Source organism: Acipenser ruthenus, chromosome 29, assembly GCF_902713425.1.
Source record: "Acipenser ruthenus chromosome 29, fAciRut3.2 maternal haplotype, whole genome shotgun sequence".
NCBI lineage: Eukaryota > Metazoa > Chordata > Actinopteri > Acipenseriformes > Acipenseridae > Acipenser > Acipenser ruthenus.
In genome coordinates this window covers 18687572-18714724 of record NC_081217.1, presented here as the reverse complement: position 1 = coordinate 18714724, position 27153 = coordinate 18687572, and the positions used below count along the sequence as shown (strand labels likewise).

The 27153-nt window shown below is 37.5% G+C and overlaps 1 protein-coding gene across 1 annotated transcript; it reads right to left on the bottom strand.

The window, feature by feature from the left end:
* Positions 1–7127: 7127 nt before the first annotated feature.
* On the bottom strand, positions 7128–26765 carry LOC117965974 (myoD family inhibitor-like). The gene is made up of 5 exons (XM_034911146.2): positions 26261–26765; positions 25319–25423; positions 16085–16198; positions 8418–8699; positions 7128–7897 (listed from the first exon to the last, which is right to left on the bottom strand). Exons 2-5 carry the CDS (start codon positions 25410–25412, stop codon positions 7644–7646), a joined length of 744 nt encoding a protein of 247 aa, XP_034767037.2. The 5' UTR covers positions 25413–25423; positions 26261–26765; the 3' UTR covers positions 7128–7643.
* Positions 26766–27153: the final 388 nt, after the last annotated feature.

Here is a 27153-nt window from a genome sequence, read left to right as displayed (position 1 = left end):
CATAAGGAACTAAGTAGAAATCATTCACAAGATATTTAGCATATATGAATGTTGAAAAACCACAAGCAGTTTACCGGCAGCAGATATTTTAATGAGCTTATTAAAATGCGATTGTGCAATTGAAAGGAATTAAAGCCACGCATAATAAGACATCAGGATACCTGCCCACCTTGCACATTAAAAACACAAAGCAGTCCAATTAGAATGCATGTCACGGATTACTTTGCTGTAGAGGTAGTTGTAAATACAGTTAAATACAGTAAATGCAATTTCAGAAGCTCTCTTGTATAGACTGCAATCTTCACTGAGTAGCAATTTGTAAACTGTCAATATGTATTTATTTTTAATTTTTTTATTGATGAAGGCCAAAATGTTTGACTGCTTGACTTAGTTTCTTCTAGGTCTTATGAATGTTTGAAGTTTTGGATCAATAGCTGTCATTACTATGTCACTGATATCAATGTGTATGTTGTATTGCACACAACTTAACAGGGAAGTACATTTGTGTAGGTGAAGCAGATATTTCTGCTTTTTATAGCTATAAGACCTGGAACTTCAATTATTATCCAAAAATGGGCATATAGCTTGCTAGACCATGCAAAGGTATGTTTTGTGAGAGGAAGGACAAGAAAGCAACTTTTAGCCAGTCAAATTCTCCATTCACTTGTATCCCTATAAATGTTGTTTTCATAACTGGCTTCTATTCCTAAGGGTCAGATGTCAGTTGAATAAGCACTGCATTGGCTACAGTAAGCTGTGTTGTTTTATTTCTCCCTGTGTGCGAGCCTGTAGTATTTTTTTATCTGCAGTGCGAGTCTTTTGCACCTGGTGTTGTTAATCCGACATGATCTGAATGATTTACACCTGGTCGTGATTTATAAATACAGTGGTTTTATCTGCAGTGAATACCCAAGCCATGCTGTACTTGTGTCTGACCTGTTATTTAATTGTTTTCAGACTGCGAAGCAAGGCAGTATGGGCTAGTGGCTAGCTGGAGGTTACTGAAGATCATTGTGAGGGATACCCTTTACATGACAACAGGGAGTATACACTATAAATACATTGAGTTTATAAGTGAGATATTCAAGTCAATGTTGTTCTTGATCAGTCTGCTGCTGCTGTCATGAACTTATCGAAACAAGGGGAGGGTGCTTGACAAGAGAGCCTGTACCAAATTGGAACCAGGACAAGCAGTTCTTCAGGAACCAGAAATAGGCTTTATTAGGTTTATACAGGAACTAGGCCCACTGCTTCACCTCTGAACACAGGTGAGCATAAAAGAACACACTTTTTAAATGACAGTAAAACAGAACAACTCAAACTTTTTTAAATAAAACATATTTGAAGTATTTTAAAAATGGTGGAGACCATACACTGTCTGTTCACAAATAAGTAACTATTCAAATAATAATAATTGATTCAGAACAAAAACAAATACTTTTTAGCAATTTAAGTTTTAAACTGGTCATATGACCACACATGCCGTACCCCCTTACAGCAACTGAAACAAAACACGGGTTAGAATAAACTTTTAAACTGAAATAGATAATGCTGTTACAGGATGAAGCTGATGGAACAAATATGCACGTTTATTATTATTATTTATTTATTAGCAGACGCCCTTATCCAGGGCGACTTACAATTGTTACAAGATATCACATTATTTTTACATACAATTACATTATTTTTTATATACAATTACCCATTTATACAGTCAGGTTTTTACTGGAGCAATCTAGGTAAAGTACCTTGCTCAAGGGTACAACAGCAGTGTCCCCCACTGGGGATTGAACCCACAACCCTCCGGTCAAGAGTCCAGAGCCCTAACCACTACTCCACACTGCTGCCCTGTTTATGGACTGTAGAATATGTAAGTGAATGAAAAATAAGTATCAGTACAAAATAAATAAGTTATTTACATTTTCCCATTCACTTGCATTCCAATAAATGTTGTTCTATTTGTAAGGGTCAGATGTGTGTTTACATCATATGGTTTCAATAGGAAAATGTGTATTAAATCCTGACATGTATTGTAGTGTTTCGCACTCAGCTATCGCTTAAGGTGTACCAGGGCTTTCTTGTTTCGACACAAACGAAGTGCACGACAACTTCAGTTTAAAACAAAGACAAAACAAAGCTGCTGTGAGGTCTGAAGACTTGGAGACAGGAGGTCCTGTTTTCAGTCTCATCACAGGCACTAGCTTGCTTTTGCTTTATAATCAGAGCCAAGCCACGTAAACTCTGTGTGCATCACTTCTAAAATCAAAAGTCACGCAGACAAACCCCATCATACTGAGATTTTACTTAAGGCTTGTCTGCTTTGTGTTGCATTTCCCTTTTTTACGAATTGAGTGCTGTACACTTGTGTTTTGTAAGTCAGATTAAAAGGCTAGTTTGTATGGAAATTACTTTGATGTTAACTTGCTGAGCACACTGCTTTAGTTTTGTAGCGTACTTTAAAAAAATGTGAGTACAATAGCAAAACCTGGGAATATTTAACAATTTTAACATTTCCAACCAGGGCAAAAAATTAGGACTGAAAACTGGGACAACACCAGTTTTCCTAGGACGCCTGGTAACCCTAAGTCAGCAGCACTCAGGAAATCTGTATTTGGCAAATGTCTGTGTTCTGTTACACCGAAAGTATGTTGCTATATTAAAGAGGCTAGTTACTTTACAGTATGAATATAACTACATAAAAAAAAGCGTATTGTGTAATAAATGTATTTAAATTGCAGGACCTTTTACTCAGTTCTTTGCATTCCTGTATGTTCTGGCAATAGTAGAAGCCAAGCCACCACAAGCCAACGCACATCATTCATTTTTCGATATATTGTATTTCTTCTGGCAGAGACGAGGCTGAATCCAGATACAGTCTATAGCAAAATGACTGCGTTTCTCAGCTGAAAACCCCTCACCTGTTGTGTTGTTTTGTTGTTTCATATTCTACAGTTCATAAATGTATTCCATGAACTTCATCCCATAACAGCCTTGTTTCATTACTTTAACCCCTGTGTTTTATTTTAGTTGCTGTAAGGGGGTACGGCATGTGTGATCACATGAGCAGTTTAAAACAAAAGGAACATTAAAACAAAAGGAACATTGCTTTAAAGTATTTATTTCTTTTCTGATTGAATTATTAGTTGAATATGAATTATTTACTTATTTTTGAATAGAAATGGTATGGGCTGTACAATTGTTAAAATACTTTAAAGGCGTTTTCTGTTTTGGGCCCTCCTAGTCATGTGACTACAAGGGTGTGAATAAAAGCTAGCAGTTCCTGCTTCCAAGGGGAAGAGGAGACACTTGTTAGTGAAGGGTGGAGGAAGAAAGAAAGAAAGCAAATGTTTTGTTGTTACTTTGAGTTCCGTTCTGTTTTACTGTTATTTTAAGTGTGATATTTTATGCTCACCTGTGGAGAGGTGAAGCAGTAGGCTTAGTTCTCATATTTACCTAATAAAGCCTATTTTGTTCCCGAAGAACTCTGCTTGTCCAGGAGTGTGTTCAATGAGCAGAGCGCCCCAGGGCGTTGCGTGGCTTTTCTTATTGAACAAAACACACGCAGTGAGCGCTTCTTAACAGTAGCGAGTCAAGCTCAGAGCTGCCTCATTTGACCTGTATTATCAGAGCGGTGGCTGCAAATAGATTTTGGATTTGTATATGTGTGATAAGTAATATTTATATTTCATTTTGGCTTATATATATATATATATATATATATATATATATATATATATATATATATATATATATATATATAATATATATATATAGTTTAGCGACTTCTATGTTAATGCTTTTTACTTTTGCTCTAAAAAGTTCGGCGAATGTACAAATTTGATAAAGAACCCTCTATGTGGTCATGTAAAGGGTCCCTCACAATGATCTTCAGTAACCTCCAGCTAACCACTAGCCCATACTGCCTTGCTTCAATACAGCAGTCTGAAAAGGATTAAATAACAGGTCAGACACAAATACAGCATGGCTTGGATATTCACTGCAGATAAAACCACTGTATTTATAACTCACGGCCAGGTGTAAATCATTCAGAATGAGATCATGCTGGATTAACATTAACACCAGGTGCAAAAGACTCGCACTGCAGATAAAAATACTACAGGCTAGCACATGGGGAGAAATAAAACAACACAGCTTACTGTAGCCAATGCAGTGCTTATGCAACTGACATCTGACCCTTAGGAATAGAAGACAGTTATGAAAACAACATTTATAGGGATGCATGTATACATGATGGACAGGATTTGAGGATGGCTTGATGGTAAATTGAGTATTGTAAGAGCTGTGGTCTTCGTAAATACACACCCTCACGGCAAATGTGGTCACTGGTAACCAAAGAATGGAACAAAAATCACCTATCACATTCCAAAAGAGAATATTCTATACCTCGTGGTGGAAGTTGTCTTGGAATCTTGAGTTCATTGTTTGGTTGCATCATTCCCGAGTGAAAGGCTTATCAATGCAGTATTTATCCAATGCTAACCCTAATCATGTGCTACCAGAAATACCTCTCTGATTTTATATCCAGCTGTCAGAGGGGATTTGCTTTCAGGAATGGACTGACTAAACAGGAAATAACAGGAACACACTTTAATCTTTGATTGTTTTCCCATTTAAAAAGGCCTAGTAGTATAATGAATAATTCAGGTAACCCATGGCAGGTTTTAGTTTATCATTTAGCTGTATTGCGCAAGCCCATGGAAACAAATCACTGGATTATTTTACATGTTTCAATGTGAAACCTGGTGCTTTTTACAAGTTAAAGGGCCATATTTACAGAGAATTTACCACAAAAACACAATGCTTAAAAGCTTAAAAAATAACCCAGGAGGTTTATTTAAGAGCTCCTATGTGTTCTATTTAACTATCTTGCATAAAATACCATACCGTGACTTCCCTGCTCAAAGTACGTTATTCACATGCACCTAAATTGACCGGCTTACACGTATGTTTATTTGCAGTATAAATTTACAGAAGCATAGGCAAATATTTGTAAGTCTAAAATAACACCACTGACAAACTTGCTCTGTGACTAGTTATTAAAGAATTTCATATCCTAATATAAACAACTGTACTATAAAAAAAAAAATGTTAGACACAGCTTGAACTCCTAAGTTGTCTTTTTACACTAAACCACTTGAAAATTTAGGTCTGCTGATTCCTCACTTGACAATGCAACTCCTTCTGATTTCAACACAAGAAACCCCATTGCACTGTAATCGGTTACGTAGCAATGACATTGTAAATACATAAATGCAGTGTAATTCCAAAGGACATGTAACTACAGAACCTTGTGTGTAATGTGTTACTAATCTGTAATGAGGTGATATCTGGGCTGGGACCAAATCAAAACTTTGACAACCCGCTAATTGCACTTAGCAAAACTGTATTTAATAGCGTTTTCTTTTTATGAGTAGAAGAAATAAGATACTTACAAAAAAAGAAAAACGCGATTAAATACAGTTTTGTTAAGGGCGATTAGCGGATTGTCCTTATGTAAAGTAACCAAAACAAATAAATTACACCCAGTATTTTTCTCTTCATATCACGTGTAACTGGATGATAAGGCAATAAGGTTTAATAGGAAGTGCTCCCATCTTCTTAATAATGTTAACAACCAGAAACACATCGCTCTAAATGCAGTGCAATGGTGTTACACACTTCTCTCAAGTTTAAACAAGCCCTCACAAGCAAGGAATGCACTCTAATGAGGTGTTCACGCTGTTTACAGCAGTAGTTAATCACAGTCGTTTCAAACCCATTATGATCCTGTAATTTAAAAGGCAATTAAGACAGATATCTACAAAGAGAATGTCAATCACATAAAAAAAGTTAATTATTTTTCATTAAAAGCATGTGGTTCTATGGAGAGGCACACTGATGAGTTTCTGAAGTCTCTCCTAGGATATTTACATGATGCTTTAAAGAAAGAAAAAAGTGAATCTCACCATATTTGTTTTAATATAGAGTAATCTATAACAAATATATGAATTAAGGTGCCTATACAACAGGAAGTAACATGTTCATTTTGTAGCTTCAATTTACATCTTGAGAAAGCAACACTTTAAGCCTAAATCTATAGAACACAAATCTACAGAATGAGCCCCTAAAGATTCTAAATCAAATAACAATATAATCAGAACACATTTCATTAAATACACATGCACATTGGCATTGCATTTTAGTAGCAAAATGATAACATACATATACTCTGTTAATAACAAATTCAATCATTCTGTTTTCTTGTAACATGTGTGGTCCTTGATCATAATTATTGTTAGACTCCTATAAAGAATATGTATTATTATTATTATTATTATTATTATTATTATTATTATTATTATTATTATTATTATTATTATTATTAATTGTAGTGGTAGTAGTAGTATATTATATGGAGGCTTTTGTTAGAAGCAATGTTCTGCTAATTTAAACCATTTTGCATGGATATATATTCTAAAAATGTTATTATTATTATGAATAATAATAATAATAATAATAATAATAATAATAATAATAATACTAATAATACTACTACTACTACTAATAATAATAATAATAATAATAATAATAATAATAAACACAGTTGAGCATACCTACATTGCTATCAATGTACCCTATTCACAAAGTTGTTTCCCAAATAAAACACTTTATGCCTCTGTGGCTGCTGAAGTCACATCATAAAAGACCAAGCTAACCCTGAACCCAAATGACTCATATTGGTTGTAAATAAATACCCTATTAAAACAGCTATGATGAGTCATGGATGATCAATGGAAAAAGCATGCAGTAGTTCTGCTGTAACACACCTACAGTACCACTGTGCCGTGCACGATAATAAGGCTTACTGTGCTTTATTGAAGCAATACTTAAGCAAGGTTAAGCCATGGTTTACAGTAAGTTATTGAGCACTACAGACTAGGTCTGGGAAAGATGAATAACTCCCCACAACAAGGTTGACCGGTTTTGGGTAAACCCATATGCAATACACTGAAACGATTCGTTATCTTGCAGTATCATTTAAAAGTTAAGCCAAGGAATGACAAGATAAGACCAACGTCTACTTGACAACAATTCAAGAGAACTTTCCTCCACTCATTCTCAACCAATAATTTGAATATATTTGTATTCAGGACGGTCAAACATCCTTTTACTTGATATAAAAAAACCACAAACATCTATGCATTTGTTTTTTAAGGTTTAACTTGTTCCAGTCTTGAAAGATTGGTTGACTACTACATCAAACAATTATTGCAGCATTTTTAAGTTTTTCTTTTAAAGAATAAAACAAAATGAAATTTAAGAAAATAAGTCTGTGTGCAGGTACAAAAACGCACCTGTACTAGAATCGCCACTAAGCCCATGCGGAACACCAATATGCACATATGCAAAATACCCACGTCATATATTTAGCTTTTGTCAATATGAATTAATATTAGAGTGGGCCCTTTCCTGCAGGTACATGAGGAGGGTCATTCTGCATGAATCGTATACCACAACATATACCCTAACATGTACATACTGTGTATACACACGTCATACTGTATTTGAGGCAGCATTCCATTTGAGAGCTCTCCTAATCAGCAGCTCATGCTGTGGTCCCAGTGCAGTGATCTGCCTGCTCTTCACGAGGAGAAGCAGAGCCCACAGCACTCCATGCAGATCTCCAGGCAGTCTGCCGACTCACAGCAGGCGTCAATGATACCGCAGTCCATGTCGCAGGGCAGGTCGCAGTCGCCACACTCCTCCGACACACAGCAGCAGCAGAAGCACGAGTCGTCTGAGGAGCAGGACCCACAAGTAGCACAGTCAAGCATGACATTGCACAGCGTGAGGAACTCACAGAACAGGCAGGCCAGGATACAGTGGACACAGCAGTCTGGGGGAGACAGGAGACAGGCGTTTACTATACTAAGGTAGAACTTAGAAGAAACTACGTCAAGCAGACAAGCCTTTCGGTTTTATCGACAGTGAGTTTCTTGTACTTGATTTTGTATAATTGACTTAGTTTCTCATTAGTTTTACCTTAAAACGCATGCGTGTTATGGAATATTATGGACATATTTACAAGACTGCATTTTTAATAAAAGCTTAATTAACCAGGAAATATGCAATAACTTTTATTGAACGAAATGTTTCATTAACAATTGCGGATTTAAACGCAGCCTATGTTTATTTAATCTAAATAAAATTATTTTAAAAGCTGCGGTCCTTAGATCTGTCCCTGTTTAAATTGTGTTTGATGTCAGTCTTAGCCACCTGCTGGTCAATAAACACATGTCATGTTTGTTTTCTTTTCCCCCCAGGATGATATTTCACTGTGGGGTTTTAGGACCCCCACAAAGCCTTCTGCCTGCCCTGTGAGAGATTCATTAGACAGCCTGGGCATGCTCCCGTACCATCCTGTGACTCCGTAGGGATCTGAGACGTTGCAGACTTGGAGCTGCTCCTGCTTTTCTTGCTGTTCTGGCTGCTGATTGAACTTTTGGACTGCAGCTTCTGGTGCGTTTTCTGAGAGCCCCCCTGTGAGACGATCCTGGGGGTCTGGCCGGCGCTGACACTCCCATTCTTCACACCATTCTTCCGGGCAAGGTTCTTCATCCCGTTCTGCAAGAAGGCCTCGTTTTCCGACGGGCTTTCCAGTGCTGTGTTACACGGCGTAGGATGTGCTTGAGGTTGACCTAGGAAAAGAAAAGCAACCAAGATCTGTTAACGCTTTGACCTTTCGAAGCTCGCCTGAGTGTCTGTCAACACAAGCTGACAGAATGCAAAGGAATTTGCTTTGCTACCAGTTATATGGGCTTTAAACAAAACATGTCAATTTGAAGCAATGGAAAGTTATAGTAGATACAGTAGTTTCTGTAGTGGGCTGTTGCTGTAATTCAGTCTCTTTGCCTGTCTGTCTGAGGAACTCTTTAATGTTGCCCATCATCACATAGCTTCTATGATGTGGGAATCTGGCCAAAGGTAAAAGAAGACCAGATTAAAACACATTTTCATCGTAGAAGTGTGTGCATCCCATTAGGAATAAACAGCTTTTTAACGTGAAACCAAATACTACGACACATTTCTATGTCAAATGTGTCAAGTTCTGAACACCTCCTTCCGCTCGATTGTAGAACTCATGCCTCCCCTGAACAGGGGGCCCCTTCCAAGCCTTGCTGTCTTCTTGTCTGGGTGACCTCTTTGAATCGCTGAAGGTTATATCCTGTTCTAGCAGGGGAAGGTGGTGCGAGGGGGCAGATCTTTTAAAACAATGGCTAGATTTACTCTTATTAAGTAAAACGTTCTGGGAAACAGCTTTTAGAATTCAGCAGGGATGGCGTATTAATGAGAAACCATGTGTTTACAGTAACTGCTTCCACAGGGCGCAACACTGAACTGCTTCGACTTTTCATGTCTGGACCATTACACTGCACAGCTGAATCTGCCTGCACACTTGCAGATGACTCTCCCAGCCCCCTCCCCTTTATCTCTCTGCTTTTACTCCCCTTTTCATAGCTCTTGTGCATGTGGCTCAAACCTAATATCCATTAACCATTTGTCTTTGACGTACTATAGACGACGAAGACACCAACCCCCCCTTTTTCATTTTCTGGTCTTTTTTTTTTTTTTTTATAAATACCAATACCCTTGGTTGTCTTCCGTGGTGTAGCTAATAAAAATAATATGTTTCTTATTAGTTTTAAAATTGTTTTGTTTTTTCTTTCAACAAAAAATGTGCTAATACTTATTTGGAGTAAAAACATGTTTAAAATATACAGGACTGGACTCTGAAAAGAGTAAAATAGAAGCCAGTCTTGTTTGTTTTAATTCTCTCTGGATCTGGTACCCCGCGGAAGGACAGGAGGAGGCAGCTGATTCGACGCCGTCGGAGAGGTCAAGCTCTCAAGTATAGACACAGCAGCTCTGTGGCTTCATTGCCTACAGAAGTACTAGTGTTCCTTTGTAAATATAAACTAGTACGAGAAGTTGATTTTGGCATCTGATTGCAAAGTTCAGTATATTTTATTCCTGCACACAAGACATACTAATTAGACATGAAGCCAAAATGAAAAAAATAAAATCTAACTAAACAGTAGGAAGTTTTTTCATTTAGTCCAAACTATTTGTTTGACCTTCATACAAAGTCTAAAATATTTACCAAACTGCTTTCAAAACTGTCAACTTCAAAACACGTCACTTTGATTTTGAGTCAGAAACTTGGAGCGTTTGCCTCACAGCTGCTTGCTCTGGGACTTATACCGTATCATTCTTGGGAATTTCAAAGCTACGAGATAGAGATTCAGATAGTGTGGCTAAAAAGTCACGTCCCCTTTTAATTTGCAATGAATGGGACACTGTAACCATGCTGTATTCTTAAGATCACTTTTCTTTTTAATTGTTTTAACTCATTGTAGAAGTGTGCTGAAACCTAACAAACCATTAAAAAAGACCACATTTTATAAGAGCAGAATTCCATAACCCATCTTTTACCAAACAAGAACCCTACTGAGGAAGTTAAAGAACAATTCATCTAACCTGACTAGCTGGGCAGGTCAAAACCACACAGGGACATTTAAATTGAGAATCACCTTGTGGTATATGTCTTCCTTGATCTGTTCTTTTATCTGGGATTTCACTTAATGGACAGAGGGATCCTTGCCCCATTAGATACCTGCCTGAAGCAATATTCCATGCCCTGGAATACCTAATCAACCCAGACTACAGCAGAAGAGACACATATTTATTATAATAACCCACTGAAGGTGCCTTGGCATCTGCACCTTCACCCTAGTGCATCACCAAACTTTTCAGACTGCAAGCCATACCATTTATCTATCGCCAGTGAAAGCATATCAAATCCAACAAATGGCTGGAATGATTTAGTTTAGCAATCCATTTTAAAAAGGTTGTATTTCACATTAAATATTCCTCTCTGTCATCCCCATATGAAGAATACTCGAGGAAGGAAGGACCTGTTTCCATTTCATTTTAAAGTGCAGCACTGTGACATGACTGGGGCTCCAAGGGGAAATGCCTCGCTGTCATTTTATTCAGTTTTACATGATTTAGTGTAAAAAAAAAAGAGGAAGGAAACTCGGGAGAAATACTGTATGAAGTAACTGAAGAGCACTCCTGTCAAATTAGGGATGGATCCAGATCAAAATAAACATCCTTTTTGCTGTCCAGTGGCAGCAGCTAATGTATTCTGTAATTGTATTATCAACAAACACGTACTGTGCTGAAGTCAGATAGAGATCTGTGTATGATGCCTGGCCAGTGGCAGGTCCACGTTGGGTATAGAAAATATGGTAACACTTTAAAATAATAGCCACAAATGTATAACGAATTCCAACTGAATGCCTAATGCGTGTGATAAACATCATTTGTTAGAAAGGAGCATGGAATGAATATGGGTAATTGAATCCACATGAATTAACAAGGCTGCATTAAAAATGAATTACTTCTGAACTCAGAAGACGTGCAGATAGGAAAAACAGGACATTTTTTATGAGGTGGGGGTTGTATATTTACATATTTTATACAGCATATTTAATAACAGTATTTCAAAATTAAATATCAACTCTGAATGCTTCTTAACAACGTCTTCACCTCAGTGTCCAATTCTAAAATCTTTTCTAGATAATGTATAAAAAATCTCTTGTTGAATCATTTGTACTTTTCCTAACCCACGTATATGAATGTCATAACCGACTGCTCTCTGAATTTGCACAGGTGCTTACTTTTTTTCTGAGTTTGTCAGACTGACGGATAGCAGGTGAGGTTATGAGAAAGAAACTAGAAATAAACAATACGAGTACATCATGTGCACCTATTTTAATGATGACATCACCCAGACCTGATGACATCACCCAGACCAGGGACAGGTCTTTCTCTGGCCCATGTTGTCCTAACCCCACACCACAGCGGTACCAAGAGAGTTAATTCACTTTCTCAACCCAGCTGGGGAACAAAAAAAGGCTTTATTTCTCCTCCATGTTTCAGCAGAAAACAAGCCAGGAGTAAGCTTCAGTCTCCAGGGCATCTGGCAGACAGACTTGTGCTTCAGAACAGTTAAGGGTTTCTCCACAGGGAGTCTGCGGCAGACAACAACACAAACAAATACTCTACCCCCCAGGCATCAAAGGCCAGAGCCTTAGTCATACTCCAAGGAGCCGGATCCTGTTGTGCAAGAAAGATGCTTTTATACTTCAAGAAGCATTTAACCCAGTTTCCCGAAATCTGTGCAGCATTTTATAGGAGAGAAATGGGAAGAATAAAGCACCTGACTGCAGCTTCTAGTCGGATGTTTGAAGTGTTGAACTTAATCCCTGATTATTCATGCTTAATCAGATTGAAGAAAGATAAAAGCAATTTTCTAGACAATGCAGTCTGCAAATGACCAAGACACCCAGGGAATGATTCCACTAAACCTGCAATGCAACTTCTCTGTTTCAGACGTTTATCTTGTTAATGTATAGCGGTAGGATTAGTTAGTTATTTAAAGCTGCAAGGATAAAGTCGTCATTATGGGAGTCAAGGGTCTGTATCTATATGTCAAGTTAATAATTGCAGCCTCTTTTCTGTTTCCTTTATGGGTGCTGGAGTAGAAGTTGTATGTGCTTATGACTGAAACATGCTGAAAATATACCAGTAAATGCCATGCTTTTGAAGTCAGGGAGCTTTGAGCACATTAACATGGTCTATTCATGCCTCTCTTGAATGCACAGCCCTAGAGTCCAAAGTGTAGTCGTGGGACGAGGATGAGGGTGAGTCATGTTGCTAACCACTCCCACTTTCTTTCGTTCTTTTTTTCACTAAATTGTTCCGGAAGATGGCCCAACAACACTTGGCAGTACTTCGATATAAATCTGTTTTTCGGGGTTGGTGGTGGAAGGAGGAAGCTTCTGATATTGAGTTGTAGAGATTTATTTGGAAAGCTCAGCATTGCAACACTTTCTTAACAGTAACATTCCTCTCCACAAGACTGGGTTTTTTTTCATACCGCCCAGACCTGAGCTGTTAATGAGAGGTCTGGATGTGTCTCAGCAACCGAATACCCCCTAATCCCTAACGAACCTCATTTCAATGACAATCTGAAGTGATGAAAACTCTAATCAGAAAATTACAGACTGGTAATTCAAGGATGTTTTTTTTTTTTTTTTTTTTTTAAGAAGTTTATTTCCCATGACAGGTCCTTTTCTGAAGTGCGATAATTAATGAATGAAAGATGTCAGGAATGAAGCTTTAAGCCCGGTGAAGATTGAATAAATGTTCTCTTAAATACCAAGAAGCGCAAAAAAAATGAAATGAAGCATTCCTTCAGGCTGATTGAGAGTGGGTCAGTGGAATAATGAAGAGACGTTTTTCACTCCAGGGATTTAAATCCAGCTGAGGCTATTGTTAAGTGAAAAATCATAACCTTCTGCAAACTGCTAATGTGCTTTAGTGCAGTAGTTTACAGTCTTGGCTTCCTGGACACTTTATTTGGAAGCAAAGTAGAAACAGCATGAGGCAATGTTACACAAAGGAGCTGAACAGTGTGACATGCCACCTGACGGACTGTGGCATATATAAGACCAAGAGCAGTTGGCTGTTATCTACAAAAAAGTAGCAAAAGCCATTTTCTCGGGTTTAAAAGAGTATGATATGAGGTTGCCAGACAAGTTGGGAGTTCTGTTTTTTAAATCTCTGACAATCCCTAATAAATTGTCACATGCTGTTAGATGAAAAGGGCCTTGTATAAACACACTATTCAGTAAACACTTTGATGCAATGATGCTTGTTTTTTATGGCCTTTGAACAGACACAGTCGGCCCAGAAGAGCGCAAATCAGACGTGACGTAATTTTTAGGAAGATGCTGTAATGCCTCTTGGTCAATACTGTTCTATATTGAACAACATAAGACCCCCCTTATGAGATAATGGTTACTACAAATAGTAATGAAAAAAACATAACCCTCCAGAAAGCAGGTTTAAGTACTAAAAAAAAAAAAGCCTGAATATTGCCTTTGATTTTAAAGCTGAAAGAATATAACATACATATTCGCTTTGGCATAAAAGACTGGGGCCTGTGCTGGAATGGAGTAACACTGTACACACTACCTTTGATTTGGAGTTAGCCTTTTATACCCAACATACTTTCAGTTCCCACTGTGCTCCACCCACTGATCTGCATGTCACACAGTTAGTGAGTCAGTGAATTAACTGGGATAGAAAAACGCACGCCAAATGGCCTCATTAAAATCTTATAAATGTTTTGGTTTCAAAAGCTGTGGGCTAGTATGCACTCAGCAATATTTTTAAAAAGCTACATTATTTGCGGCTATACATTTCTTCAAGTATGCATTAAGCTCAATAAGATGACATTGACATCATTTTAATCCACCTGTTTAATTATCCACCTGTTTAATTATTGGCAGGTCTGATTTTTGTTTTGTTATTATTTTTCCTGATTGTTGTCCAGATACAAGATCCTGTGCATTTCTATTAAGTGTACAATGCTTATAAAAATGTGGTTCAGGCAGGGCTTTGCACTCCTGGTTCATAAACTCATGACTCAATGGTGCTGTGAAGTTTTGACACCGTTGAAAACTGAACAGAAACGGCAGCTAGTCACTCATCATACGAATCCCATAAGCCAGCTGTACTTAGCGTTACAACATTCAGGACTTATAAAACAAGGAAGCCTGCAATGTGTAGGCAAGCAATGACTGTGGGATAGGAGAACGGCATCAGCATTATACAAGCCGTGAAGTTGCGTCACCATGCAGTCGGGCACTGCTGAAGCTGATGAACTCATCTCATAATCTTAACGTCTGGATATACTCTTGGCTACATGTGAATAGCTGTACTGGTCCACATATGGTGCACACATCTTCAGATTAGAAGTGTAAATTGAACGCAAAGAGAATTCCTCTCGCAGACTCAGTAACTTTAAAATCAACTCAAAACAAAGGCAAAATATCTCATGCGGCCAAGGATTGTCACTTGCTAAGAGAGAGGCTGTAGAGCTGATATAGACATTGTAGCTTCTAGGTTGATAAATTAAGAATTTACATTTAGTACTAGCAAAAAGCACCTTGAGCAATTGTCTGTATATTTTTTTTTCCTTTTACGTTTATTTTTTAATACTTTCTTATAGCTTATGATTGAGTGTTACAAGTTATGGATCAATAATATCTAACAGCTGCAATCCAGCACCTTTTATTAACACTAAAGCGACAAAAATAAAGAGCTTTTGCTAAAAAAAAAATAAGAAATCTCTGTATCTCACATACTTCTCTTCTGTATTCGTTTGAGAAGAGGTTTACCAGGGACAGCCCTTCAGATGCAGCATGTTGTTTTTCATGGGGGGGTCCTGCTTCCAGATTGTATGGATGGGTGTGACCTGCTCAAGGTCACACAGTGAGTGAGTCAGTGGCCGAGCTGGGATCCAAGCCTGAATCTCCAGGCTCTGAGTCATGGTCACTGGCTCTGCCGGCTGTTTGGTTTGACCCAGTCTTGACCGGTTCTTCTGAAATCCTTGATATAAAATTTCTGTAGCTTTTTATCCCACAATTTTAAACTTGCACAAACAAATTGTGATCCTTAACAACTGTCTGATGAAACGCTTTAGGAATGTTGAAACACTGACAAAATACAAACATACCAGACCTGAACGCAAGAATTATGCTTGGATCAAGCAAGGCATGCATGACCGTAAAATGCAAGTTTAAAATGAGAATAATACAAGTTTAAAGTATGAACTGTGCAAGTATTATGGCTTTGCATTTAACAAAGGCTGCAGATTATATATATGCAGCCTTTTTTTAATGCAAAGCTTGCGGAATTGAGTGATCCATTTATCTTTCATAACCCTTCTTGCAAGGCTTGCGTGAAATCCTTCTATATCCTTGTGACATCATTGCACAGTTCTAGCTTTAAACTTGCATTTATGGTCTTGCATGCTACTTGATCCTAGTATGATGTTTGGTAAGGGTACATGGGCTTATGTGTAGGATAAACAGCCATGCATACTTTATATAGGAGCACACTTTCTGTAATACTAGTACTGATAATGTAGTAATAATAACATACTCACATGTTACAGTTTGGTCTGGAGTCCCAGCGTCTAGAAGATTATTATTATTGTTTCCATTCTCTACAACTTTGTGAGTTTCTTGATTGTCTGTTTGTGCAGCTTTCTCGTCTTCCTCTGGGGGTGGGTTAAAACAAATAAAGTCAATGCTTGAAGGATAATTAACAGGTCCCATCTAAAGCCATTATACCCATGGAACACAGTAGCTATTACATTGCTGTGCATTGCATGATATCTTTTTGATAAACTCATTCATAAATTCTGTTATGTGAACGAATATGAACTTTTTTTTTTTTTACATGAAATACGTTTCAAGCAGTGTTTGTTTAAATATTCCGATATTTGTCCCAGTACTATAAATACTAAACTAAAATGTTTCCAGAGTAAAACCAAACCACTACATTTCTGTCTCTTTGTGTCATCAATTAATAACTAATATGATATTTTGCTCCGAATCACCTGAACATCATGACAAAATACCGTACCCTCTTGGTTAGGGCATCTTTAAATGTAAACTCAGAGCTGGTACGCCGTTTCGCCCACATAACTGGAATGAAATGGTTATTATCTGTAAAGGGCAAGGACTCAATTATATATTTTCATGCAAGTCATGGACAAACAAACGGTGTGTGTATGGTCACCTGTCTTTAAAAATGCCATTCTGCCCCATAAAGTGTGTGTTAATGCACTTCCACTACAGCTGAACACTTCAGAGGTGCCTTGGATCCAATCCATTTTAGTAATGTGAGAAACCAAATCGTTTCTGTAAGTCTAGCCTACCAAACAATAGGGTCCCTGCCTGCTGAACAACATTTCTGATGCCAAACAGTAACGTTATGTGCTGGTAATTACAGAAGCTGCCATCCCCACATCAGAGTGGCATGTTTTTTACATCAAAACTTCAGGTTCTAACCTCAGAGCAGGCTCCAAGCTAGGGTTTCATTTCAGCCCGATTAAACACAGCTGTAGTTTATTTACTCTGTGATAAACACAGCATCTCCTAATGTAAAACAAAATTGCATTGAAGCTTTCAGAGAGGCCAGACCTGGAAAGAGAATAAAGAAGGTGGCGTTGCCCAAAAAGGTGGTCAGGGCTTCAGTCCTACTCATGAGTGCTAGCATATGTGGGACACTTGATCTATCTATTGATGGGCAGACCAAATACAGCAGGGTTTTCTAAATCCACATCATCACTGCCTATTCAAAGATTGAAGTGCTGAATTGATATGGGATGATCAAACAATAGTATGGGATGATCAAACTATTTGGCCCAGGATCTCACCTTCTGGACCTGCAGGAGCCACCCTCAATTGAGGTGCGACCTCCAATGTCAGAGTTTTGGGAAGTGCCTTCTTCAGGGTACTGTGAAGAAGCACTAGCCAAAACGTATGTCTACTTGACATAGCTTCTTATAGTACAATGCATGATGAATGTTATTAGGTTATTGGTTTGCCAATATTAATGAGTGTCGAGGTTTGGCTTACCTAATGTTAGTACTGGAGAGAAGTCACCTCCCCCAGTTTTCTGTTCTAACGAATGAATCTGTTTGTAACAGAACAAGTCTGTCTGTCTGTCTAGCCTGCAGGAATGACTGTCAGACATTGCTTCCCTCCGCACGCAGTCTTTTTAAGTGCAATGCAATCCTTTTAACTTGCTGCTGTAAGGAGTGGGTCTCCTGCAGGTATTGGGGTTGTAATTAAGGTCCAGTAAATCTGAAAGCATGTTTTTTCTGGTGTTAACTGCACATCTGGTGCCAGAGTCAGCTTTCACACTGCTGCATAAACTAGAGAACCAAGGAATAGCTAGGAGTCTTGTATTTATCTTGGGAAGTAGGCTGTAAAAATGTATACACTGAATTGTATTTGTCAAACGTATAGGTTTGACACTTCTCTTGCCACATTAACATGCAGATATGTCTCCTGTGAGTCTCTCAGATGCAACACCTTGTTTACCGCATTGTACAGATTTAGAGGAACGGAAGAATTGCTCAAGACTTTATTCAGGGTAAAGGCCAGCAATCCACCCATTTGGGTCTGTTTAATTAACACATTGTATACATTGCTGACACATTCTGTATTTCGCCGCAATTCGTTCTTGTTGGCAAACAGGGAAACAGAACACAGCATGTGGAGTCAATCTGTGTCCATTGCATAATTGCAAAACGCAATTTTTAGATGAAGATTGAAGACTAAAAATTGCAGGAACTGGGTGTGTCTGCAGTTTGGTTAAAACTGTATTCCAAAGCTGAAGGTGCTGTCGTGAGACACAGGACGACTGGTGTTATGAACTCAAGAAGATGTTCCAGGTAGTACTGCTGAGTTCCATCGCAGGAGCACTCTAGGCACAAGAGAAAACTAGGACACACCCTGGAGGGATGCCTCACTGAACAAACTTGGGTTTATGGAAGGGAAAGACAAATTGTATTGTGTTATATTACATGAAAAGTACCTGTAACGGAGTCTTGGCCCATGCAAAAAAGAATAAACTACTAAAAGATATTGCAGGCTATCAGTTCTTTGCATGTACATTACCACGCTAATGCTTTATGAATCCAGCCCCACATCACAGACACAGACACTCTCAAAGAGAAATTTTAATCACATCACATAAGTAAAGGTATGCGTCTGGGTTATATTATATAATTCACTGGTTAACAGGGGGGAGTAATGTGCTGTGTTGTGTGTTTGGGATCTTCCCAGCCTTTCAAACTTAGAATAAAGTGAGGGGATAAAAAAGGGAACAGTACACTTGTTCAATGTGCAGAAGTGAATCAGCTTCAGAAATGCTTCAGATGCACTTCTGATTTAACAAAAGTGTAAATCACTGTTTCACTGCCAGCTCTGTCTAAATCCCAGCAGGAGTTTCAGCGAGGTGGATATAATTTCAGAGGATTTTCGAGGGCTTGGCATGACTGCACCCTGGATTTTAAAGAGGAGGGGAGGGTTTCAACTCCCTGCCAAGATAACATCTCGCCATTCGTGGCAGATATTCTACATTGCAAATACCAGCCTTATATCAGTCACACTGTAAGTCAGTTTCTCAGACTGGGGTTAATACCAGTGCTGTAAGTACTTGGTGGCAGGTAAAATATAACTGGAACTTTTACATTCTAAAAAGCAGCAATGTTCTGAGTGACATTAAGCAGTTTTAGTTGTTTTAGTAAGACACACACACACTGCGCATAGACATGCATTCATCATACAACAACCAGAACCTTAATGTTCCTTTCACAATGGACTTTAACAAGTTACTGTAAGTACAAGCACCAAAACCTGGTCACTATAACTTAATGTCCGTCCAAAGTATCGTCATTGATGTACCAAAAAACGAAATAGCCTTTATTTGAGCAAAGCCTGAATCAGTCACCAGAACTCATGCATAAGTACAGAAATATGACTTTCTGATACCCTTGTGTGCTAAAGATTGTCTGTACCAAGTTTCAGCACATTAGGATAAATAAAAATGTATGTATGTATGAACACAGACAAAAGTATTTGGGCAGTTAACATTTTTTTTTAGAAAAACCACAAATAAATTGATTTCTATAATTTCTACAGATTCAGCTTTATAATAAAACAACAGATTATTACTTAACAAATGCTTAAAATGAAAAATAACATGCAAAAACTAATGTCATACTTTGACAAAAATATTTGGGCACCCTTACATTACTATTTTGTGTGCACACCCTTTGCATCCTTTACAGCTTGCAGTCTTTTTTTGTATTTTGAAACCAGTTCCTGGCATCTTTCCAGAGATATTTTTGCCCATTTTTCAACACATAGCGCTTTGAGTTCTGCAATCGACTTTGGTTTCCTTTTTCAAACAGTAGCCTTCAAGTCAATCCACAACATCTCGATGGGATTCAAGTCTGGGGATCTCAGTCCAGTCCATAACTGTAATCTCCCTTTTTTTCAGAAATTCTTCCTCCAAACATATTGTTGCTTTCTTGGTGAAAAAAATATTTTGGATTCATCTGACCATAAAATTTGGTTGAAGAAATCATCAGGCTTTTTCAAGTATTCAATAGAAAACTCACTTTCTTTTGTGTGTTGTTTTTAACAAAGGTTTGCATTTTGGTTTTCGCCCGTGGACATTCATCTTGTTAAGGTATCATTGAATTGTTCGCTTGTGAATTTCTTGACCATCTTCTCTCAATTCTCGTGTCAAATCTTTTGCAGTAATCTGGGGATTTTGCCAGGCTGCTGGAATGATTCTTCCTCTAGATTTTGCAGAAATCTTTCTTGGTCTTCAACACCTGGAGCTATTTGCAGTAGTTCCTGTTCTCCTGTGTTTGTCAATAATAGCCCACACAGTTATTTTCGGTAAACCGAGTCTTTCTGCTATTTCTCTGGTAGTTTCTCCTTTTTCGTTTAGTTGTATCACTGCCATTTTGAGATCATTGCTGTAGTATTAACCATTTTTGTTGCTTTATTTAATCCCAAATTTCCAACTTATTTTTCAGCACTTGATGATTATGTATTTATTTATTCTATAATTATCATTTGGTGTTGGTTTTCAATCATATAATTGTGAATAATTTGCAACGAATGGGTTCATACGAAATATGGTGATTGCCCAAATACTTTTGTCAAAGTATGAAATGAGTTTTTGCATGTTATTTATCATTTTTTGCATGCTATGTAATCATTTGCTGTTTAATTATAAAGCTGAATCTCTACTTTTATTTATGTATTTCAATAGAACAATTAGAAATTATAGAAATCACTTTCTTTGTGGTTTTTCTAATTGTTTTTTAACTGCCCAAATACTTTTGTCTGCAACTGTATGTATGTATGTATGTTTGGTTGGATGGATGGCATTTATAGGATGCTTTTTATATTTTAGCGTATCATTTTGTAAAGTATTTAATAGAAACTACTGATTGAAACCTGATTTTTTATAAACCTGTAACAGTGTATAATAATAAACCTATGCCATCTGTGCACACAGTGGCGAGGATAGCAGGTTTGAATTCCCAGTTCTGTGGGCATCCTCAGCTGAGATAACAATGCCAGCTGACTCTCTCGTGACGCAATGGGTGAGGATACCAGCGCCATGGCGTGTGGAGCGATCACTTCAGCTGTAATAACAAAGACCCAAAGCCATTGAGGGCACTGCATTCCTCACTCTGCGCCCAGGTGGGTGGCCCTGCGGTGTCACCATATCATATATATTTTTAAAAGGGCAGTCATTGTATTTCATACGCCAGTGGCATCGTGGCTTTTGCCAGCTGTCAAAGAGGCTCAAAGTTGCAGCGCAATTATGAATTGTTATGAACTGTTTGTAAAGACAACAAAGCTAAAATGAAAGATATCAGATCTCCAGAGCTTTTTTTTTATTTATTTAGTTTCATTAATTTTAATGCTAGAGAATAAAATTACATCTTTAAAACTTTGGAAAAAAACGGAATCTCTAAAACGGTAAATCTGCACTAGTAATGACCTTAGAACTCACTGAGCCTTCATTAGAAAGTTTACAGGACATAGCCCTAATTGCGTAATTAAGACAGTCATAAATTGTTATTATGAGAGCCTTGATTTGCATATTTAGGAGGTCTTTTAGCATGCAATGACGGCCTGCATATTTTTTTAATCAACAATTAAATTTAACATTGTAAACTGCAAATGTTTTTTGTTTTTTTTGCCATTGTTGTTTGTCCAGAACCAAGAAATTGGAACCAGTGAAATCTCCAGCACAACATTTTCAGTTTAATGATAGTAAGTAATATCGGTTTTAAAAGGACTAGTGTAGTCTAAGGTCACAAACATTATTGTAGTAAAACCTCTATTATCAACCTCCTAAAAATATATCTCCTTTAACTGTAAATATATAACATACAATACAGGACTGTTCTATAAATACCAGTGATTCAATGACAACAGGGCAGATTATCAAAGCTCACAACAAAACAGGTTACCTAGGGGCTATTTGGATAACAGAAGCATTCAGATAATCAAGGCTTTACTGTAGTGTGGAGTGCACCACAGGCATCACACATAGAAAGAGCGGTTCGTTTGTACAGTGAGAAAAGTGTCTTGCACTGTAATTAATATCTGTGGGTACAAATTTAACAATATGAATCGTACAGGTTGAATAACTAAAACAGTCTCTGTGACGACCCCACGGGTGTAATTGTAATTCACAATAATATGCAATCAAGCCACCCCTTGGATGTAACTCAAGTACGTTAATAACGTTAAAACAATAAGGCTATAATCTCACATGTAATTGATACAAACTGAAAACAAGACATTCATAATAGGTTCAATGCAGTATTCTGGAACTTCTCCAGATTCTCTGAAGATTATTTTATAAAGAATTCTGTAGGCTAATTGAAACCCCAAACCCATGCTGTTTACATAGCTGTAGCAATTAAAAAAATTAAATATTTATACAAAAATGTTTTTTTTTCTCTTAAAATTCCCTTCTTGGAAAAATCCAGTGATTATGCATTTTTCTCATGTTTAAACATTTCTCATCTACTTATCAATGTTGTTGGAAAATATATTCCTGTCTAAATGTTTGTCTGCTAAACTAAGAAGTATTTATTTGTTGCTGAGAATGAAATCATAAGATAAACCATAACACTAATGATATGCATGTGCAATGCATTGAGAGTCTATGAGAGGTATTCCCATGATGCCATTAAACCATGCACAGTCAAAAACAATAGGCTGCAGATAACAGCAGCTAGCAACAAAGCCATTTTCAAAGCCGTGCGCCTGATTAAATCCTCTGCAACAGCACTATCAATAGGCAAGATGATTACATCTTCACAGCTGAATTCATCTAAAATGCTTTCAGTTTCAGCTGGGGAGCCTGCTATCAACAAAACAGTAAAAGTGCCTGGGGTGTAAGATACACACTATACAATACATGCCACCACTGCCACGACTACAATAAAAGAACCGTCTTTAAACTGGATGATGTGCAGTAATTGAAAAAGTTGTTTTTTGCAAATGCAAATGTACATTCAGCAGTACATCCGGGGGACTACATGGCACAGCGGGCTGATGCACGAACCTGGTTTCATATCCCATTGAATCAGGGATGCATTCATAAAGCATTAACATACTGGTCAATGCACAAGGACTGCAATGCAATGACAGGCACACTGTTCAGTCTGATAACAGCTCAAGTATTTATATTAGAAAGTAGACCGTTCAGGTCAAGATGATTGCGGTGAAATGTTTGAGCCCAGTATCTTGTTTTTACTGTAGCCACTAATGTATTTTTTTTTACTTGATTGCTTTAAGCCAACAACAAATGAAAAGATGAAGGAGATTACAATTACGAGCAAGTATATTACCGTTTTTTGAAATGACCATATTAGCTGTGAGCATTAAGCAAACCTGGCCAGGCTCTTCGCGTATGGGTTTATCTTGGGGTAGTATTTTAATACTAAGAGATGTGTCTGCTGCTACAGGCTGTTCTAATAGAACTTATGATCTCAAGCTGAAAACAATCTATGAAGGCATTTATGCACCAGAGGTGTGATATGCAGACCTCACCCAGAACACAGTGAACACTGTGATGCAACAATAACATACCAACACTGGGTGGCATGATTCAGAACTGTATGACCTGCTATGATGAATCACAGCTCCTCGTTAGCAGAAAATAAAAAAAACAAAACCCTTTAATTTCTCTTTCAAAACCCTCTTACCCCCTGAGCTAAAGGAACAGTTATGCAGCTCAAGTCGTTGGATAATCTCTTCCACCTAACCTCTTTTGAAAGGGCAATATCAATATCTGCAGGGCTGTAAGAAGTATGCTGTTTGTAAATCTCTTTGTACTCAATGGCAGGCTAGTGCGATGGCTAAGTGGGTTTTAGGTAGAATCGGCTGCATGCCTCGGTGGCCAGTCCCTCGGTCTCGCACTCACCTCTACTGGCTGATAGATTTGCATAATCCCTAGACGCTTCTTCATTACCTCTATGAATAGCCACACATTCGCTTTGCCAAACTTCAGTCCAAGTTTCAGAAATGGCAGCTTAAAAGGGTGAAGAAAAGTCTCCAGTATAATCGACATCGTTACTTTTTTTTAACCTAAGATGAAAGAAGTTTTAACCTGTGCTTACATTTATTTTACTAGAAGCAAAACTGCTCTCTCGCTAGTTTGTACTTTTTAAAAACTTGAAGATGTCACTAGTTATGCATACCCTTATAACAGTTTTCAGGGTCATTTTGCAGTTTTCCTTTGCTTTTTCCCATGATTATACTATGCATTTACCATAGTTTACCATGTTTTGTTAACATGATTTACCATACCTCTCTGGGCTTCACAATACTTACTTATGCTTTACCAGGCTTTTACCTTGTTTTTTTTTTACACTATGGGGTACTATAGGGGTAATAAAAACTAAAGTATTAGGGTGAAAATGGTGATGTAAATGGCACTGAGTAAAATGCCATTAAAAAACACAGAACATGTTTGTACATGAAACATTATCTGAGTAAGACAGATCATTACATTTAAAGCAAAGCAGATCATTCTGAAATTGATAAAAGTGTGTACATTTCCTCAAATTCACTTACCAAGTTTTGAAAAGCAGGCCCTGTGTATGAAAGTATCTCTCTATGTGTTTGCTATATAATCACATCTCCTCGCCATTCCTATTGTATTACAGGTCTATTTAAAGTAAAGCGAGCCTTTTATAGTAATAATAGCTGTCATTTAAGAAAAACACATGCTTCGTGATTATGGGTGTTTTAGGAAACAATTTACATTTCAATGCCGATTGCATTTGTACGTGGCAAAATGAAACGTTGTCATTTGAAATGATTTGAGCTTCTTGCCTTCTTTTTGTTGAGGGATAATTATTCCTTGTCAGATCTCACAGCAAGGCATATGCATGAGTACTACTGACGGGTTAGCAAAACTTTCAAACCGTTATTGCTCTGTAGGAAAATATCCTCAAAGTTAAAGAAAACATCTGACTGTACTTTTTGTCATGTTGAACAGCCTGATAACCTGGTAAGTTGCTATGCTTAATACTGTAAGAAACGTTCCTACACATTTCTTTGTCAGTGACAATACAATTAGCTCAAACTTTGAGGTTTGTAGTTATCCTAGGACCAACTTAAGTATCACAAAATGTATTCCGGTTCTTTATGGAACCCTAAACAAAACAAGGGTTCCAGAGCAATCCCCAAGGGATCACATGGCTGTATAGAGGATCACATGGCTGTATAGAGGTCGCTCAGGGACAGTTTCTTGTTTTCTACCCCCTTACCTGCACACTGTGGCCTGGCTTTGTTCGGTACCACACCGGGGTCCTCATTGGACGAATCAGGCAAGCTTGAAGGATCACTTCTCACCTGAGACATCTGTCAGGAAGCTAGATCAGGCAATACAATGGGACAGACAGGAATGCAATCATAGTTCACCCTTTATCCTGCACCAGCCTTCTTTTCTTCTTCTTTTTTTAATTAAAGCCACGCTGAAATGTAACCATCCTCGATTTACAGCTCAACCCTAAACGGAATTCTATTATTATTAGAATGTAGTGTAGATCAGACTCTTAATAAGCCTACAGTACCACACACACATTGACCAGTAAAGCTGACAATACTCTATACAGAAATGGGACACCAATTGAGGCTGTGCGACAGTAGCCTATAAACTAAAGGTGCGTTTGCAGTTAATTTCTTCAGACCTGTATCGAATGTACAGAATTCATGTTTAATGTACATAAATGAATAACATCAACCATGCTGTCTTATTCTTATATCGCTAGTAAGTTAGTAAACCCTAATCCTTAAATATTCATTCACACCAACTCACGAAGAAGCAAGTACTGTACTTGCCAAGTTAGTATAAGTTCGATTGTTCCAGGGTAAGTTTAAGCAATACAACGAAATAAAAACACTGAGAACTGTCAAAAGAAGAAAACAAACTCTCAAGGCGTCACTGGTTACACCTCACCTAAAACATCTAAGTAACAATTTGTTGGTATTACGAAAAAAAAAAAAAAAAAAAAAAAAAAGCATGCAAGCTTTCACAGTACCAAATACAATAATGTCTTATTATTCGTTTTCGTATAGCATGAAGTATTTTGGCTTCTCCAAACGAGTCCACACATGTCATTCTCCAAACTTACAAAACCTGCTAGACGTGCTGAAACTTTTTTTTAAGTTTGGGAAAATAAAAATAAAAATAAACATTGAAAACGTACCTGATGCAGTTGGAATCTTCAGTGATATTGTACCAATTTCATTCTACGTGTTACAGTTATTTTCTTTTTTCGTTATGTGCTCTCCTGGTATTGTACTTTATATTTAAACCTCCCTTCTTCTGTTTCTCTTATGATTGTGAAATTGCTGCAGTAGACTTTTGTAGGGTTTTGTTAATACTCTCTGAACTTTTTTTCTCCTCAAAATCAACACTGCTAGGTTTTGTAACTCTGTTCAAAGTTTACTGTTCTGTTTTCTCACTCGCGCAGTTGCACTTTAAGTTCTTGTGAGGACTTTTGTTCAAGTCTATTCTTCTGTCTGAAAGAATGACAGTCCTCGTTTTATTGTGTTAGTTCGATGACCGTGTCTCGTCTGCCTCCGTCTTCACTTTGCTTGGGTGAGTTATCTTATCAGTAGCTTGTCTTCTTGTCCTTACTTTCTCACTCCCGTGTCTCTCTCTCTCGCCGTAGACTCTCCGTGAGACTGCCTCAAGTCAAGAGTTTCTTGAACAGGAAATTACATTCAAGGCTGATTCTTGTGTTTCCTTCAGGCTTGAAACTCAGAAAGAACTTGTGTTTAACCAATCTATAATTAGTTTTAACCTAAACCAGAAATAAATGTAAACACTAGGTTTGTGAAATTCTTAGAATTTGGCAAAAATATAGACAGTATTCTTTTTGTTTGTTGTGTGTGTTATGTTGTAATAATTTTAATTTTGATTTGATATCCTCTAATGTATTATTATTATTATTATTATTATTATTATTATTATTGCAGTTTTGCAGTTAAACCGTTGGTTAGTTTGATAACCAAATAATTTATATTTTTGTAGAAAGTAATGCATTAAAAATAAAATACAATGTAAATAATTATCATAATAATTGGTCAAAGTATT

Bases quoted from the DNA above. Each gene is read 5' to 3' on its own strand.
- LOC117965974 (XM_034911146.2), bottom strand. From the start codon at position 25,412: ATGTCTCAGGTGAGAAGTGATCCTTCAAGCTTGCCTGATTCGTCCAAT. The intron at 8,700-16,084 runs GTGAGTATGTTA...TTCTTTTCCTAG, and splicing joins TCCAGACCAAACTGTAACAT to GTCAACCTCAAGCACATCCT. The intron at 7,898-8,417 runs GTACGGGAGCAT...TGTCTCCCCCAG, and splicing joins CCCTACGGAGTCACAGGATG to ACTGCTGTGTCCACTGTATC.